The sequence below is a fragment of the Aphis gossypii genome, unplaced genomic scaffold (assembly GCF_020184175.1).
Source record: "Aphis gossypii isolate Hap1 unplaced genomic scaffold, ASM2018417v2 Contig00590, whole genome shotgun sequence".
Taxonomy (NCBI): domain Eukaryota; kingdom Metazoa; phylum Arthropoda; class Insecta; order Hemiptera; family Aphididae; genus Aphis; species Aphis gossypii.
Window position 1 is genome coordinate 2,879 of NW_026083183.1, and position 14,877 is coordinate 17,755.

A 14,877-nucleotide genomic window follows, 5' to 3' on the forward strand; every position below is an offset into this window, starting at 1 on the left:
ATGAATTTAATGATATATTTGGTTTTGTGTTTAGTCTGAAAATACATTTGTTATTTCAATTTTATAACATATTATATACTGGATAGGTTAGGTCTATAATAAATATAATTTAATTGAATCTAGAAAATTTAATTAAAATATTATTATAAGTTATAAGCAAATATATTTATAGTTTCTACAATGATATTATACCTACACATTGTATCTATGCCAGAAACTCATCGACAATATAAAATTAAACTGCTAGGTAATTAAAATAGTATAATAAATATTATACTTGGTATCCATTATGATTATAATGTTATATTTTTATTATTATTTTATCTTTTGAAATTTTATAAATTTATAATTATAATTTTAAATTATAGGCATATTAAAAAAATAAAATAAAGTAGGTAGGTATATGTAACAAAAAAAAAAAAATAAAATGAAAATTCTAGGTATTTATTATAAATTTCAATAAATAAATAAAAATAATTATATTTATGATTTATATTGCATTGTACTGCCAATCGAGTTTTCCTTCGGGGCTGTCGAAATAATTAGCGAAGTAATCTCGGACATCTCGAGCATTATTAGTTGATCCTCGAAGAGTTGAGTCGATAGAATCTAGGGTGCAGTGAAACATATCATCATATTCTACTCCATCCCGACGACGAACAATATTATGTAGCACACATGCTGTTTTTACAATTAACGTAGCAAAATCTGGCTCGACTAAAATCGGTGTATGAAAAATTCTCCACTTGTTTGCTAAAATTCCAAAAGTACACTCAACATAGCGTCTTGCCCGAGTGAGTCTAAAATTAAAAACTCTTTTTCTTATATCTAAATTTTTTCTTGGGTAGGGTCTTAACAAATTTTCATGTAATCCAAATGCCTCGTCTCCAACAATAACAAATGGTTGTTCTTTACCACCATTATCATTTGGTAACTTTTTTTCACTCGGTATGTCCAATTGACGATTATATAATTTTTTACCTAAAGGCGACTTCTTAAATATATTAGGATCTCCTTCTCTTCCAAAAGCACCGACGTCTATTGAAAGAAAGCAATAATTTGAATCTACCAACGCCATTAAAACAATTGAAAAGAAGTGCTTATAATTGTAATAGTTTGATCCACTATTTGCTGGGTTTATTATTCGAATATGTTTCCCGTCAACTGCGCCAAGGCAATTGGGAAAGTTTGCATTTTTATAAAATCCTTCTGCTGTTTTTAACCATAATTCTTTAGTAGGTTCTGGTATTTCCAAAGGCTGTAATTTTTCCCACAAAGCTGCAAGAGTCTCTTTAATTATCACTCGAACAGTGCTTTTTCCAATTAAAAAATCTAAATGTAGCTGATTAAATGTAGCACCCGTTGCTAAGTATCTGAAAAGTAATATTGACCAACAATTTCAATTTTATATTAATAAATAGGTATAATACATCTAACTAATATTATATACAATGGAATTTTCAAATGTATTTTTTTGGCAAAAATGAAATTAACCTACTGTAGTAGATACTAATGCCTAAGACTAAAATGAATTACATTACTTGCAATAATATCATAAAATATACCTACGTATAAAGTATTATTATAGGCTGACATACCGTCTTTGCTCAAAATCGCTTTTCGTATACAATGATAATTTATCATTAAATTCAAAATTAATGTCATCCATTACAGTGACCCACTTGTAACCAGTTACTGTACAGTAGAGCGATATCCACTTGCCCAACTTTTTTGTTTATTAATTTAATCAAAAGGCTTACAATTTATTATTTGTTGTATAATATTTTTCAAATATATTATTATTATTTATTATTCAGTATTCTTTGTAAGGGTTAAATTATATAAAAAATAAAATATAATTTTTAATTTATAGTGAAAGAAATCATGAAAAGGTGGAGAAACCTACGTGATACATTTAGAAGAGAACATCAAAAATATGTTAAGTCAGGGTCTTCGATGAAGAAAAAAGCGAAGTATTGTTATTATGACATGCTGTCATTTCTTCAACCAAATTCAATCGGCAGAACGTAAGTATCGAATGAACATTTATATAACACTGTTATAGCTATTCAGTGCTGTGTCTTACTGAATGTTTTCAAAATATTAGCATTTTTTATACACTATAAATCTGTCAACATATTTTGACTCCCTTTGAGACATTTTTAGTTTTAAATTTTTTTAGTTTTTTTTTCTGTCATTGACAATAAAATTGTATTTGTTGGGTCAAATTGCGTGAAAATTGAATACAAGGATCCTGATATTTTGTTACTATATCTCTGACTATATCAGTTGAAAAACATTAAAAAACCATGTTCACAGTTTTTTTTTATAAACAATTAAATTTCGAATTTTGACAAAATGTTGACAAAATTATTTTGTAGTTAAAAATGTATAGAATGTTCAACTTTTATAGCTAAGGTTTGAATATTTAAAACAAGGTTCCTCATAAATTTCTTAATAATAATAATAATTGTAATAGAAATTTATAAAATACGTATATTAGCGAAAAGTTGAGCAAGTCTATAAAGGCACGAATTCTAACTACTTATGTTTTTTCGATACTTAATAATTAAATTTTATATTTAAATAAAAAATAAATAATTTTTAATACTTAATTTACTTACTAATTATTATTTGCAGTACCGAAGGAAACATTGAACATGAAAATGAAAATGAAATTGAGGACATCAATGTAATTGATTCCCCGGGTTCTACAGAAGGCCAAGAAACAGTAGCATTACCAACAAATGTTACTAAAGTTATACCAAAACATAATAAACAAAAACTTTCAGCTTTTCAAGAAAATTTACTTAACGCCATCGAAAAAAATCGAATTCAAACAAGATAAGAAGAATTTGATGAAAACAAACATTTCTTACTTTCCTTGTTACCATCTATGAGAAAGATGGACACCGAAAAAAATTTTCAATTTCGAATTGAAATCATGGAATGCATGAAAAAATATATGACACCAGCTAGTCAACCTCAAACCGCTCACCTAGCACCTGTAACACCCTCCATCATTCCACAATCAGAAAGACCATATTATCAAGTTCCTAGTGAGTTATACTCTTTTCCGTATCAATATCAAAACGCTATTCCACCACCACAGCTAGATATTTCAAGTAGAAATCTACAACAAAATTATTTAAATATTTCATCGTCATCTACAACACAAAATGACCCCAATACCAACTATAGTCTTGAGTAAGTCATTGATTTATAAAAAATTGTATTAGATTTCAAGGATGTTTTTCTTTTTTTTTTTGTATACGATATATGGTATTTTAATTACAAGGTGTAATGTTTATTAAGTCTTTATTATTTTTATTTCTTTTGTAATAATCATATTTTTTTGATAACAGATGTTACAAGGTGTAAAATTTATTATTAATAAAGTAAATCAACCTACTTAGTTAAAATATAGTACGTAACAAAATACCTATACTACTCACTTCAAAGTAATTGTCAAACGTTCTTCCGGTGTTATCGTATCATTTTTTATATTATCTAACTTTGATAAGTTTGGTTTGACGTAACTCAAAATTTCATCAAATGTTTGCATAGACATCCGATAGAAAGAAAAAAACTTCTGGATATTTACGTAAATCACCGTAAATTTGTTGAAATTGTCCTTTTTTTCTTCTTTCCCCGTTCAGTGGATGTACAGCATATTTTCTTTTGGTAGTTTTTTTTGTCTTCTCTTCTTCCAAAGCTAACGCAATAGCTACAAGTTCAGCTGTACTGAATTCATCAGACGTCATATTTTCGATGGTTTAACTGGTGGATCTACTGTAGGTATGGACACAAGTACACAACAAAAGTGACTGAAGAATGAATTGGTACTGCACGTGCATATGAATGTGAATATTCTCGAACTCACCCCACGAGTAATTTTATAAACATTTTAACTATATAGAATTATATTAATAATTTGAAAACTGTTTTGGAACTTATTTGAGTTATTATTGTATCAAAATTATGATAACATCATTGGAAAATCGCGGCGAATATAGTGAACGAATTCGTCACGCGAATTCATTGTGTATAGCCGGACAGAACGATATTCGATGCGAAATTCGTCGAGTGAATTTCGCAGCGAATATCACCGTGTATAGCCCCAGCCTAAGTGATCGTCGTTATCTCGTCCAGAAGCCGTCCGTCTCGTTTTTATTATATAGACCATTAGACATTAACGTGTGTGTGTGTGTGTCCGTCCGACGGAACTAGTCGCTATCCCCGCCGCCGCGCCATAGTCAAGGTCACCGTTACCCGCACCATATCATCCAGTATCTGATTATTTTAAACTACCATTATATCCGCGATTACGTGTGAGTACCCATAATCAATTGTCTCTGTACGTATTGTCGGTACTACCAATATATATATATATCATGCCTGGATATTTTTGTATATCTGTACGGTAATTGTATTTTTCTTTATGTACTTTATGTAATTCGATAATGTATACATATACATATTAAATTATTAATTTCATATGCCTGGATATCATTATATATCTGTACGGTAATTGTACTTTGCTTTATGTATTTTATATAATTCGATAATTTATATATAACTGTACCTACCTATTTTTATTAATTTATGTTATATACAAAATTATATGTATTCGGTTGCTTATTGTATACTAATAATAATATGGTATCTGCAAAAAATTCCATCTTTAATTATTTTTTTTGTTATGCAATAAAGAAAATTTATAATTACACAAATCGAATATTAATATATATACATTGTTCTGAAAGAACTGGCGCCCAACCAAATCTACCATTACAACTATAATATATTACCTATACATTATATAATATATGCATTGGGTAGGTAATAATAAGTAAAAGGTGTTAGTTTAGTATTGACATTTAATGAGGTGAAATTCATTTTAAACTATGTTATTTCTACATTTCCTTTTAAAATTATCTTTATTACAAATGGAGTTAATAGAGCTTAAAAATGTTTGTTAAATCTAAATTTATTTTATACCGTAAAAGGGGGTGATTAGGGTCAATTTTAAAGGTTTTTTGAGAATATCTCTTAGAGTTTTTAACATAGGTTCATTATTTTTTTTTTTAATGAAAGGTAAGATGTCTCCCAATATAATTTTTTATAAAAAAATACATTCGCATAACCGAATTTTTTTATATATTTTTTTAAAAATGTGACCCTATTCATACCCACTATGGGGTGAATAGGGTCACATGATTATTTTGCTCTAAAAACCTATTCACACTATCCCAGAGGTTAATAGGGTCAGAAATATAAATTTTTAAAAATGTTAAGTTATACCTATAAAATGTATTGATCAGTGAAAAATAGTTTAAAGTAGTAGAAATGAAAAAAAACACAATTGAAGTTTAAATTAATGAATACAGTTCTTTAATTTTTGAATTAATAATATAATGTTTGAGCAATAAACAGATAATTATATTTTTTTAACAATAGAAAATAAGCACCTTCATATAAAAAATAAAAATAAACAACACTGGCTTTTTAAAGTATTTTCTTAAACGCGTTATTTATTACGCATTATAATATTATATTTTTACTAACTGCAGCTCGGCTTCTTTTAATGTTTTGACACATACGTTGAGAGATTCTATCTTTGTGTCGCTTTAAAAACGATTTTACCCAATCTATACCAGGATAATTATTTTTAAAGCGTTTTACATTACAGCCAATTTGATCTAAGTGATATTTAACAAACATTCTTAGTTCTAGTTCTGATATTGGATAACCCCAATCAGCACATTTAATTATGTTGGTCACTAACGTTTTCTCCATACTCTCAGGAAGAGTAGTTTGACCACCAATATTGTTTACTACCACATTATTGTTAATCTTGTATTTTTTATAGTAGCGTTGCAGTACACTGTAGGGTATTTCAGTAGTTTTGGCAACTGACCTGATTGAGTTACCCTGTTGGATAAGGATGAGAGCTTGGTTTATTGCTTTAGGTTCATGCCACTTATGTCGTTTGCATCTAAGATCGGGTATATATTCACGAGGCATTTCTAAAACAAAAAACAACAAAAATAACTTGTTGTTTAGACATATACACTATATAATTGTTTAAACACATATATTGTTATTTTCTACCAATAACAACCTACACATTTGAATCCAAATAAAAAAAATCCACCAAAAACCAAAATATATTACGTACGTAGGAAGAAATCTATAGGTACCAATTAATATATACACACTGACCCTATTCACCCCAAAATCAATTTTTTTTTTGTTTTTTTTTTTAGATTTTTAAAAATAATATAAATATCTATAATATTTGAACGAAAGAAATATTTTCGAGTTCAAAATATGTTTAAGTAACTTAAAAAACTTATTTCAAGCACTGTACTTACTTTGATCTGCGATTTCCACATAAAGTTTGTTGAGCTGTGGAATTCAACACATGATAAGGTTCAGACTGCACTATCTACTGATAATAGAAAAAAATCATATCATATGATTGTGACATATCTATAATTTTGTAATGTGTCTCTAGTTTCCAAAGACATATTAACATTATTGATATCATTATTATTTTATTTGTTATCACATTAAATAAGAAAAATACAAAACACTGACCCGATTCACCTCCATGACCCTACTCACCCCTTTTTACGGTACATATTATTTTGACAATAAGTGGAATTAGAATAACCTACAATTGGTGTTATTTTTACATTTGTTATAATTGGCATTGTAATTAATTACATAGTTATTTTAAATAATGTTGTTGTATCTACCCCTTAATAGAACTTGTGCATACAAATTAAGCATTTACAATAAATTCATTTTTTTAACAATAAATTGTAGTTAAATCAACTGCAATTTAGCTCTGAGCGAAAAACGACGTGCAAATGTGTAATACATTAACACTTTAATGTGTTATAACGACTACACTTTTCTACGTGTGTATAATACACTAATTTTAAATGCAATGATTCTATGATATGTATCATTATACAGGTACGAAAAACGATTCTGAACGGAGATGACTTGTCAGAATTTCAGCCTAGAATATATTTTTTACTGGGTGGTGAAAAAGGCGGTTTATGTTTTAATGACCTGATACCTGAATATTCCAAAATGAAATCATATACAGAAAAATAATTACGTCAATTTAAACAATTGGTGTATGTTTCAAGTTTCTACGATTAGTAATTTTTAACTATAACGAACATTTGAAATTATTTGATACGCGTGAAATTACGCGTTTTACGCGCGAATATTTGTTTTCGAAAAATTTAAACTTTAGATAAATTTTTTTAATTGCAGGCCAACACTTAACTTCTTTTACAACTATTGTACCTAAATCAAACTTATAAAAAATCTTGTATTAAATTTTCAACTATTAGCTTTTTATACATTTTTAATTACAAAATAATTCTCAAATATTCATGGTTTTGCTGAATTTTGCCAATATTTGAACTTCAAACGCTAATAAAAAAAAAAAAACTGTGCCTGTGTATTCTTATAATTATTGAAACAATATAAGACTAACTCACGAGGAACTTTGTATTAAATTTTCAAGTATTTTGACTCAATCAAAAAAATGTTAACGATATTTACAAAATAAAAAACTTAACAAAAACTAATATTTCAAATACTTATAAATAGTCATAAAATAAGCGAAATATTTTGAAAATTTAATCATAATATAAAGAAGACAAGCTAAATAACTGGTGAAATTTTCAAGTATCTACGATTTATACTTTTTAAATCATAACAAATATTGAAAAACAATTGAGGATAAATCGTTATCGTTACGAGATTTTTTAAAAATTTAAAATTCAAACGCTCATAACATTTTTTCCTATAATGATGCATCGAGTTTTCTATATAGGTATTTGAAGGAAAAATTATAGATAATTTGTTGTTGATTTTTTAACCTCGGATATAAATACAAAAATATTTATAAATTTTCAACAACAAAATGATAAATTTTCACGATTTTGATATATACAGTAAAAATTTAAACTTTAAACGCTTATAAACAAAAATTATGACTAACGATTTTAGATTATATTTTTTAACTACAACAAGAACGACTTATTAGAAATCTTGTATTTAATTTTCAAAAAATTTTTATCAGCGTTTCAAAAAATTTTTATCAGCGTTTCAAAAAATTTTCAAGTATTTTGACACAGCCAAAAAATTTAAATCGACATTTATAAAAAAAAAAAAACAAAAAAAAAAAATCGAATATTTCAAATGCCTATAAATAGTAGAAAAATTAAAGAAATATTTTGAAAAAAATCAAGTAAAGAAAATGTCATTTTAAACAACTGGTAGAAGTTTCAAATTTCTATGTATCTTATACTTTTTGAATAAAAATAAGTATCAAAAATCGTTTGAGGCTAAATCGTTGTTTTACGTGATTTCGTAATTAATAATAAATCGTTCATAAAAATTTTTGGTTTTAGTGCGGTACCAAATTTTCAAATCTTAGGTATAAATACTTAAAATTTTAAGAATTTTCAACTATAAAATAATTTTTACTTGTATTTTAAAAAGTAATTAGGTTATAAATATTATTTATTAGTTAATAGTAAATAGTAGGTTTCAAATTATTATAAGTAGGTAAGATAGGTAGATAGGTAGGACCTTATAAATAATAGATGACTGATGTGTTTAAAACGTCTAATGTTTAGAAATACGCAAAAAATGTCTTTTAAAAAATATAGGTACCTATGTGATAGCAGTATATCGTAAAATAATGTATTCAATAATTTACCTACTAAAAAACTAATATTTAGATATTTTGGTAATACTAGTTTAGGTTATAGTTATAAATAAAATATTATTTACTGTATTGAATATATTTTTTATGAAGTAAGTATTTAATAATGCAATAAATACAAGCTACGTAGGTACGCGCGAATGATAACGGCGCGCCGCGGCGGCATTATTAATAATATGTGTATGCATTGTATATTTACTCTACCCGTCACAGATGAAGGTTGAGAAAATAATAAACGTCGCTCCCGAATGAGCACATTCGTCGGCTGGCCTCATCTTTGCGCATCGCGAAAACACCTAACAGCGCGTTCTCTCGGTCGTTGTATGCGTTTCGCTTTCGGTGTAGCGTCCTCTTAACATAATTATTTTAAAAAGTCTTATTGGCAAACGCAAACAATCAGCCGCCCTCTGGTGGAAGAAAACTCAACTAGTACAAATAGGATAGTTAAATCACAGTTAAATATAAATACTCAGTTTTTCACGGCGATACAGCATTGTTAATTAATAATTTGTTTCATTTCCTTTTTATCATCTGAAATTCTGACATCTAACATTTGGAAAAATGAGTGAGTACCTTTTAATATAATACATAATATATTATTATAATAAAGAAAAACATTTTTCTTTTGATTTGTAAATGTATGTATCATACACATTTTTGTATTTAAACGTATTTTTGATGTTCAAAAATATTTGCTGAATTTTCTGTTGTAGGTACATACATCTAATACTACATGAATCATATTAAATGTAAGTATCCTCTGATAGGTGTTTTAGGTGAATGCCAACATAACAAGGCAAAGTCTAAGAGCCATGTATATTGTTCAGTTTATGGTTGTAAAAGCTTTTACTCAACTGAGAGTAATATAAGTTTTCACTGGTTTCCTAAAGCTGATAAGAGTAAGATTTTATGGACAAATAAGAATGGATCAGTAGAATTAGTAGATAGGAGACGAGTTTGGGAAAAACAACTCCGTATGGGAAAAGAAACACTGAAAAAAAAACTAAGAATTTGTTCTAAACATTTCTTAGATGAAGATTTTTTTTCAATACCTCCAGGTATAATATTATTTTAGCCATTTAGAATTGCATATATAACTCAAATGAAATATATTATACACTTGTATAGATGTATAATTTAATAGTACTACATACTTTAAATAGGTGTAGAAACATTAAAACGTCAATTAAAAAAAATCAACTCACAGAATTAAAGATCCATTTACTTCTATACTAGGGGCCTGATTGTATCTATTAATTTTAACACAATAAAAATCTTCTAGAGGAACTGGTTTATATTGCTCTAATGATGGTTGCTTAAGCTTAGACCATTGACATGCAACATCAGTGCTTGAAAGGCAAGAAACATCATCAATGTGAGTTCTAAAATATTTAAGTACAAATTATCCAAATAAAAGTATTAATTTATAAATATAATATATAAAATGTACTTATATACTATCAATTAATTAAAAAGAAATGTACCTATTTAAGTATAAAAGCACAGCTACTACATGTTTGCAACATTCAGATGCACCAGCAGGGCAAGAGCATGTAAAGTAGCCAATATCTAGTCTTTTTTTCATTTCATTATCACTATCGAATATTTTGAGTTGACCATTAACTTCGTGTGGCATATCAGAAAGCTGTGATGTTTTAAGCACCAAGCATTTTATAGTTACACATGCACTCTATGAAATAAAACAGCAAAAAAGCATTGAAGCAGTTTTTATAATTATTATTTCAAAACTTACGTGTTCTGTAATAATCTTTCCACAAAGTACTATTTGATTACTATTTAGGACACATTCGCCTTCCACTAAATTCCTGGAGTTTGCAGTACACTTCACAAACGCAAATATGTCTTGTAGACTTAATAACATATTGGAAATATTAACAAAATAACCAATAGATAGGTAATAACAAAAAATTTCTAATGTAAATATGTAATATCTATAAAAAAATCTATCTATAATAATATATTATATCTATAAAAAAAATAGTATTCACCACGTAGTAGTATAGGGCATAGGCTAAATTTAGCCATGGTCAAAACGTAATAAATATTATTATCATTTATCATCCTACTTGCGCGGACATCTTTGATAAGTCATCAGCGCTCCCGGTGTTATTTATTTATCCCAATAGAAACTTTAACTTCAAATATTTTAAACAAATATTTACGAAATAACGTTCGACTTTAGTTTATAATTATTTTTTAAATTTTTAGCTACAAAACAATTTGCACATTTTTGTGTTTTTGTATTTTATATTATAAATGACATATATAGGCATAATCCATACTCAACTCAGTCAATTATCAGCTTCAATTGAAGTCCCGTCGATATCTTCTACTGCGTATCTTAAAAATTTTTCAAACATAAGTGATGTAATTCAAGACACTGCTATCGAAGAAATGGCAAAAGCCGGCGATGAAGAACAAAAGATAGCATTAGAAAACGGCAATGTGGATAAAGATTGAGTACCTATGTGTACAGTAATCGCAGACGGGCAGTGGTCAAAACGGTCCTATAAAACCAAGTTTAATGCATTTTTTGGAGCTGTATGTAACATAATTTATTTTTTGATATTCTAATAGAAAAGAATATTATTGTATGTCGTATGTGTAAAATTGTTTTATATTTTATGTATTGTGTAGGCTACAATTATAGGGAAAAATACAAAAAAAGTTTTATTCATTGGGATTAGGAATAAATATTGTCCAGTGTGTCAATAATCATTCACAAAAAACCAAAATCCACCTACCCACAGGTGTTTTTTAAATTGGAAGAAATCTTCGACTGCCATGGAGGCCGATGCTGTCGTGGAAGGATTTTCTAATAGTTTATACAATATACATGCATGGTTTAAAATACAATAAATTAATCGGTTATAAGACCAAATTATTATTAAAATAATATCTGTGCTTATATATTATGTATAAATTTTCATTCCTTATCCGGAGCTGCATATTAATAAATATATATATAAAATGCGATGGTGACAGTAGTGTGTCAAGACGATTAAATGCTGTTCAACCATATGGTAACGATTACATTATTAAAAAAATCGAATGCAGAAACCATCTGTTGAGAAACTTTTGCACAAAATTATCAGCACTTGCTAAACGAACAGACTATTCCATATCTATAAGAAAGTTTATAATTACCAATATTTTACTTTTCGATCCTACATTACAAAAGCGATTAAATATCTATTTAAAAAATAATTCATCCGTTGAACAAAAAATGAAAGGTAATTTTATTTTATTGAATTACAACTAAATTGTATAATTTATTGTAAACATAATTTTATATTTAGATTTGAAAAAAGATATAGCAAATTGTCCGTATCATAGATATAAGGTCAGCATAATAACTGTGCTACCTATTTTTGTACTGGACCTAAAACAGGAGAACGAAATTTGGTTCTCGAAGCTGAAAAAAGTGGGATGATGGTAGAAATTAAAAATATAATATATCAGTTGATTGTAAACGCTGACAGTCTTATTGAAAATGCAGATAACAACCCTTGCGTGCTATTTAATAGTTTAATAAATAAGCATGTAGGGGGGGGGAAAGAATAAACTTCACTCAAAAAAATAATTATAAGACTTGAGTTGAGGCTGCAGTAGTTAGCTTAGTAGTAGTTTTCAACTCCAACAATTATTTACGGACAATACAAAAACAAATTATACCCTTTAGCCCAGGTAAATATAATATTTAGGTACTTACTTTAATGCATTTAAATTACTGCACGTGAAATGTGAATATTATTTTAATGCATAATATTCACAAATCTTGTATAACAAATTGTTATCTTTTTAATTTTAGGTATGTAAGCTAAACGGTATTCTAATAATTTAAATAGACTACGAAAAAATACAATAATGTGACGAAGAAAACTTTTTGAAAATGGCATAAGACGAAGTTAACCAAGTGGAAATCGCTTTAATGGACCCGACGAGGATTATGGAATGGCAAAGCCAATTGAAGACGATTTAGATGAGTTAAATGGAAAAAAAACTGAATTTTTGAAAAAATTAAGCAAAATTGATAGAAATGAGTTACTACTCCGTACTGTAGAACAGGGCCATAACCAAGAATGGCATAATGAAAGAAAAAAAGTCTGACGCATCTAATTTTGGCGACATTTGCAAAATAAGAGCAAATACGAGGTGTCAGAAAAAAGTATACTCGTTATTATACAAACCAAACTTTTTATCAAAAGAAATGATGTTGTCAATGAGTTGAGGACGGAGTCTTTAGCCAGAAATTCATTTGAAGAATTAACTAGAAAAACAGTGCAGTTATGTGGACTTTTTACAGACAACGAATTTCCTTATTTAGCAGCAAGTTCTGGTAATACATTATAAATTATAATTAATTGTTGATTATAATCTAGGGACCTGAATTTCTACCAAATATATTAATCACAATTTTTATTTTTACTTTTAGATTGTCTTGTTGGTGAAGACAGTATTTTGGAAATTAAATGTCCATTCGTTAAAGATACATTGTGCGCCACTGAAGCAGTGCAAAATAAACTTGTAAGTCACGTGATTCATTAAATTTTAAAATAATTTTTAATAACTACATGACTAACCAATGATACATTATATTTAGTTGAATTATTGTAGTATTAATGACAAAACGAGTAACATTGAATTTAAAAAAATCGTAATTACTATTACCAAGCCATAGGTCAATTGCGTATAACAAAACGAAAAATATGCTATTTTGTAATACACACTACAAATTGGACTTATATTCAGGAAATAAAATATGAAGAAGAGTTTTGGATTAATAAAATGGTAGAAAAACTTAAACTGTAACTATTATTTTTATTATTATTAAATCCATATTTGTAAAAGTATATCTCAAAAAAAAATTTTACTTATATTTATTACAGATTTTATTTAGAGTGTATGTTGCCGGAAATTGTTAATCCACTTTTAAAATTAAGACTTCTCGTAACCGATATCAGAGAACCAATACACATAATACATGCCCAAAAAAATATGAAGTTAATGGTTTAAAAAAAAGAAATAATACTGAATGAAAATATAATTATTTAAGTATAAGAAAACAACTTAAAAAATTGAAATGTAAATTGCATACATTATAATATAAATCATAGCTAAAATAATAGTGATCTAATATGGATCGCACTCAAATAATACGAGGTAATATATACGAGTATAAAGTATAAACTATTGTTTTTTGTTTCAACTATAATATTTAGATTTTGTTTTATGGAAAATCATAAAACAGCTGTACTTATGCATTTTTATTTAGTAATATAATTTACGAAAAATCATAATTTTTCGCTTATCATTATATAATTGGTATATTATAAATATACTTACATATTTAAGTAAACATGACTTTAATGAAAAAAATGGTTGTAACTTGCGTTAGAAACGATCGCGCCGCGTTCTGTAAGTAAAAATGTATGTTATTTTATCATTCACATTTCACACTGAATCATGGACTCGTATTTGAATATAAAATATGATGAATTATTTTGAAACAATAAAATGGAAAACTTATTAAAATTGTAAACATATTAGTTCAACAACATTTAAAAATTACCGATGTTGAAGTGATTATAAAATCATTTTTTATTAGGTTCGATTTAAAACGAAAAAGAAATAATGTCGCGGTCGTTAACGACCGCGGCTGCCTTTTCTCGTCCGCGATAACGCGACTGGACAACCGGTCTGGCCGCCGCCTCAAGGCACGGCCGACGGCCCGGTCGGCGGCGGCGACGAGCTTTAGCTTTTGCTAAACCGTCGTCGCCGACACACTCGCGCGTCGTTATTGTAGATATAAATAAAGTGTGTTTCCGCCATTACAACCGTTGTCGTTATTCATATTCCTTAGTACACCTACATTGGCGCAGTCGGAAAAGGAGTAAGGTAAGTGCTAATTTTAATAAAAATAATTTTATGTAAATTAAAGTAAATTAGCACATATCGGGTTAAAAGAACCTACAATAGGTGTCCTGATCATACCGGTTCCTAAATAGTTTTATTCAAATTATTTATATTTTTTATTTTGAATAAAATATTAAGGGCTTATCCAATCTAAGGTGGTAAATTTTGGCAAAATTTGC

General features: G+C 27.8%; 2 protein-coding genes across 2 annotated transcripts; one reads left to right on the forward strand and one right to left on the reverse strand.

The window, feature by feature from the left end:
* Positions 1–490: 490 nt before the first annotated feature.
* LOC126554750 (uncharacterized) lies at positions 491–1,669 on the reverse strand. Its single transcript, XM_050209786.1, has 2 exons — positions 1,599–1,669; positions 491–1,373 (listed from the first exon to the last, which is right to left on the reverse strand). Exons 1-2 carry the CDS (start codon positions 1,667–1,669, stop codon positions 491–493), a joined length of 954 nt encoding a protein of 317 aa, XP_050065743.1.
* Positions 1,670–1,884: 215 nt separating this feature from the next.
* Positions 1,885–3,245, forward strand: LOC114121082 (uncharacterized). The gene is made up of 2 exons (XM_050209792.1): positions 1,885–2,027; positions 2,641–3,245. Exons 1-2 carry the CDS (start codon positions 1,885–1,887, stop codon positions 2,846–2,848), a joined length of 351 nt encoding a protein of 116 aa, XP_050065749.1. The 3' UTR covers positions 2,849–3,245.
* Positions 3,246–14,877: the final 11,632 nt, after the last annotated feature.

What these genes read in the sequence shown, in the direction of transcription:
- LOC126554750 (XM_050209786.1), bottom strand. Translation starts at nt 1,669, where the DNA reads ATGGATGACATTAATTTTGAATTTAATGATAAATTATCATTGTATACG. An exon ending in AGCGATTTTGAGCAAAGACG is followed by an intron (nt 1,374 to 1,598) that starts GTATGTCAGCCT and finishes ATTACTTTTCAG; the next exon opens with ATACTTAGCAACGGGTGCTA.
- LOC114121082 (XM_050209792.1), top strand. Translation starts at nt 1,885, where the DNA reads ATGAAAAGGTGGAGAAACCTACGTGATACATTTAGAAGAGAACATCAA. An exon ending in CCAAATTCAATCGGCAGAAC is followed by an intron (nt 2,028 to 2,640) that starts GTAAGTATCGAA and finishes TATTATTTGCAG; the next exon opens with TACCGAAGGAAACATTGAAC.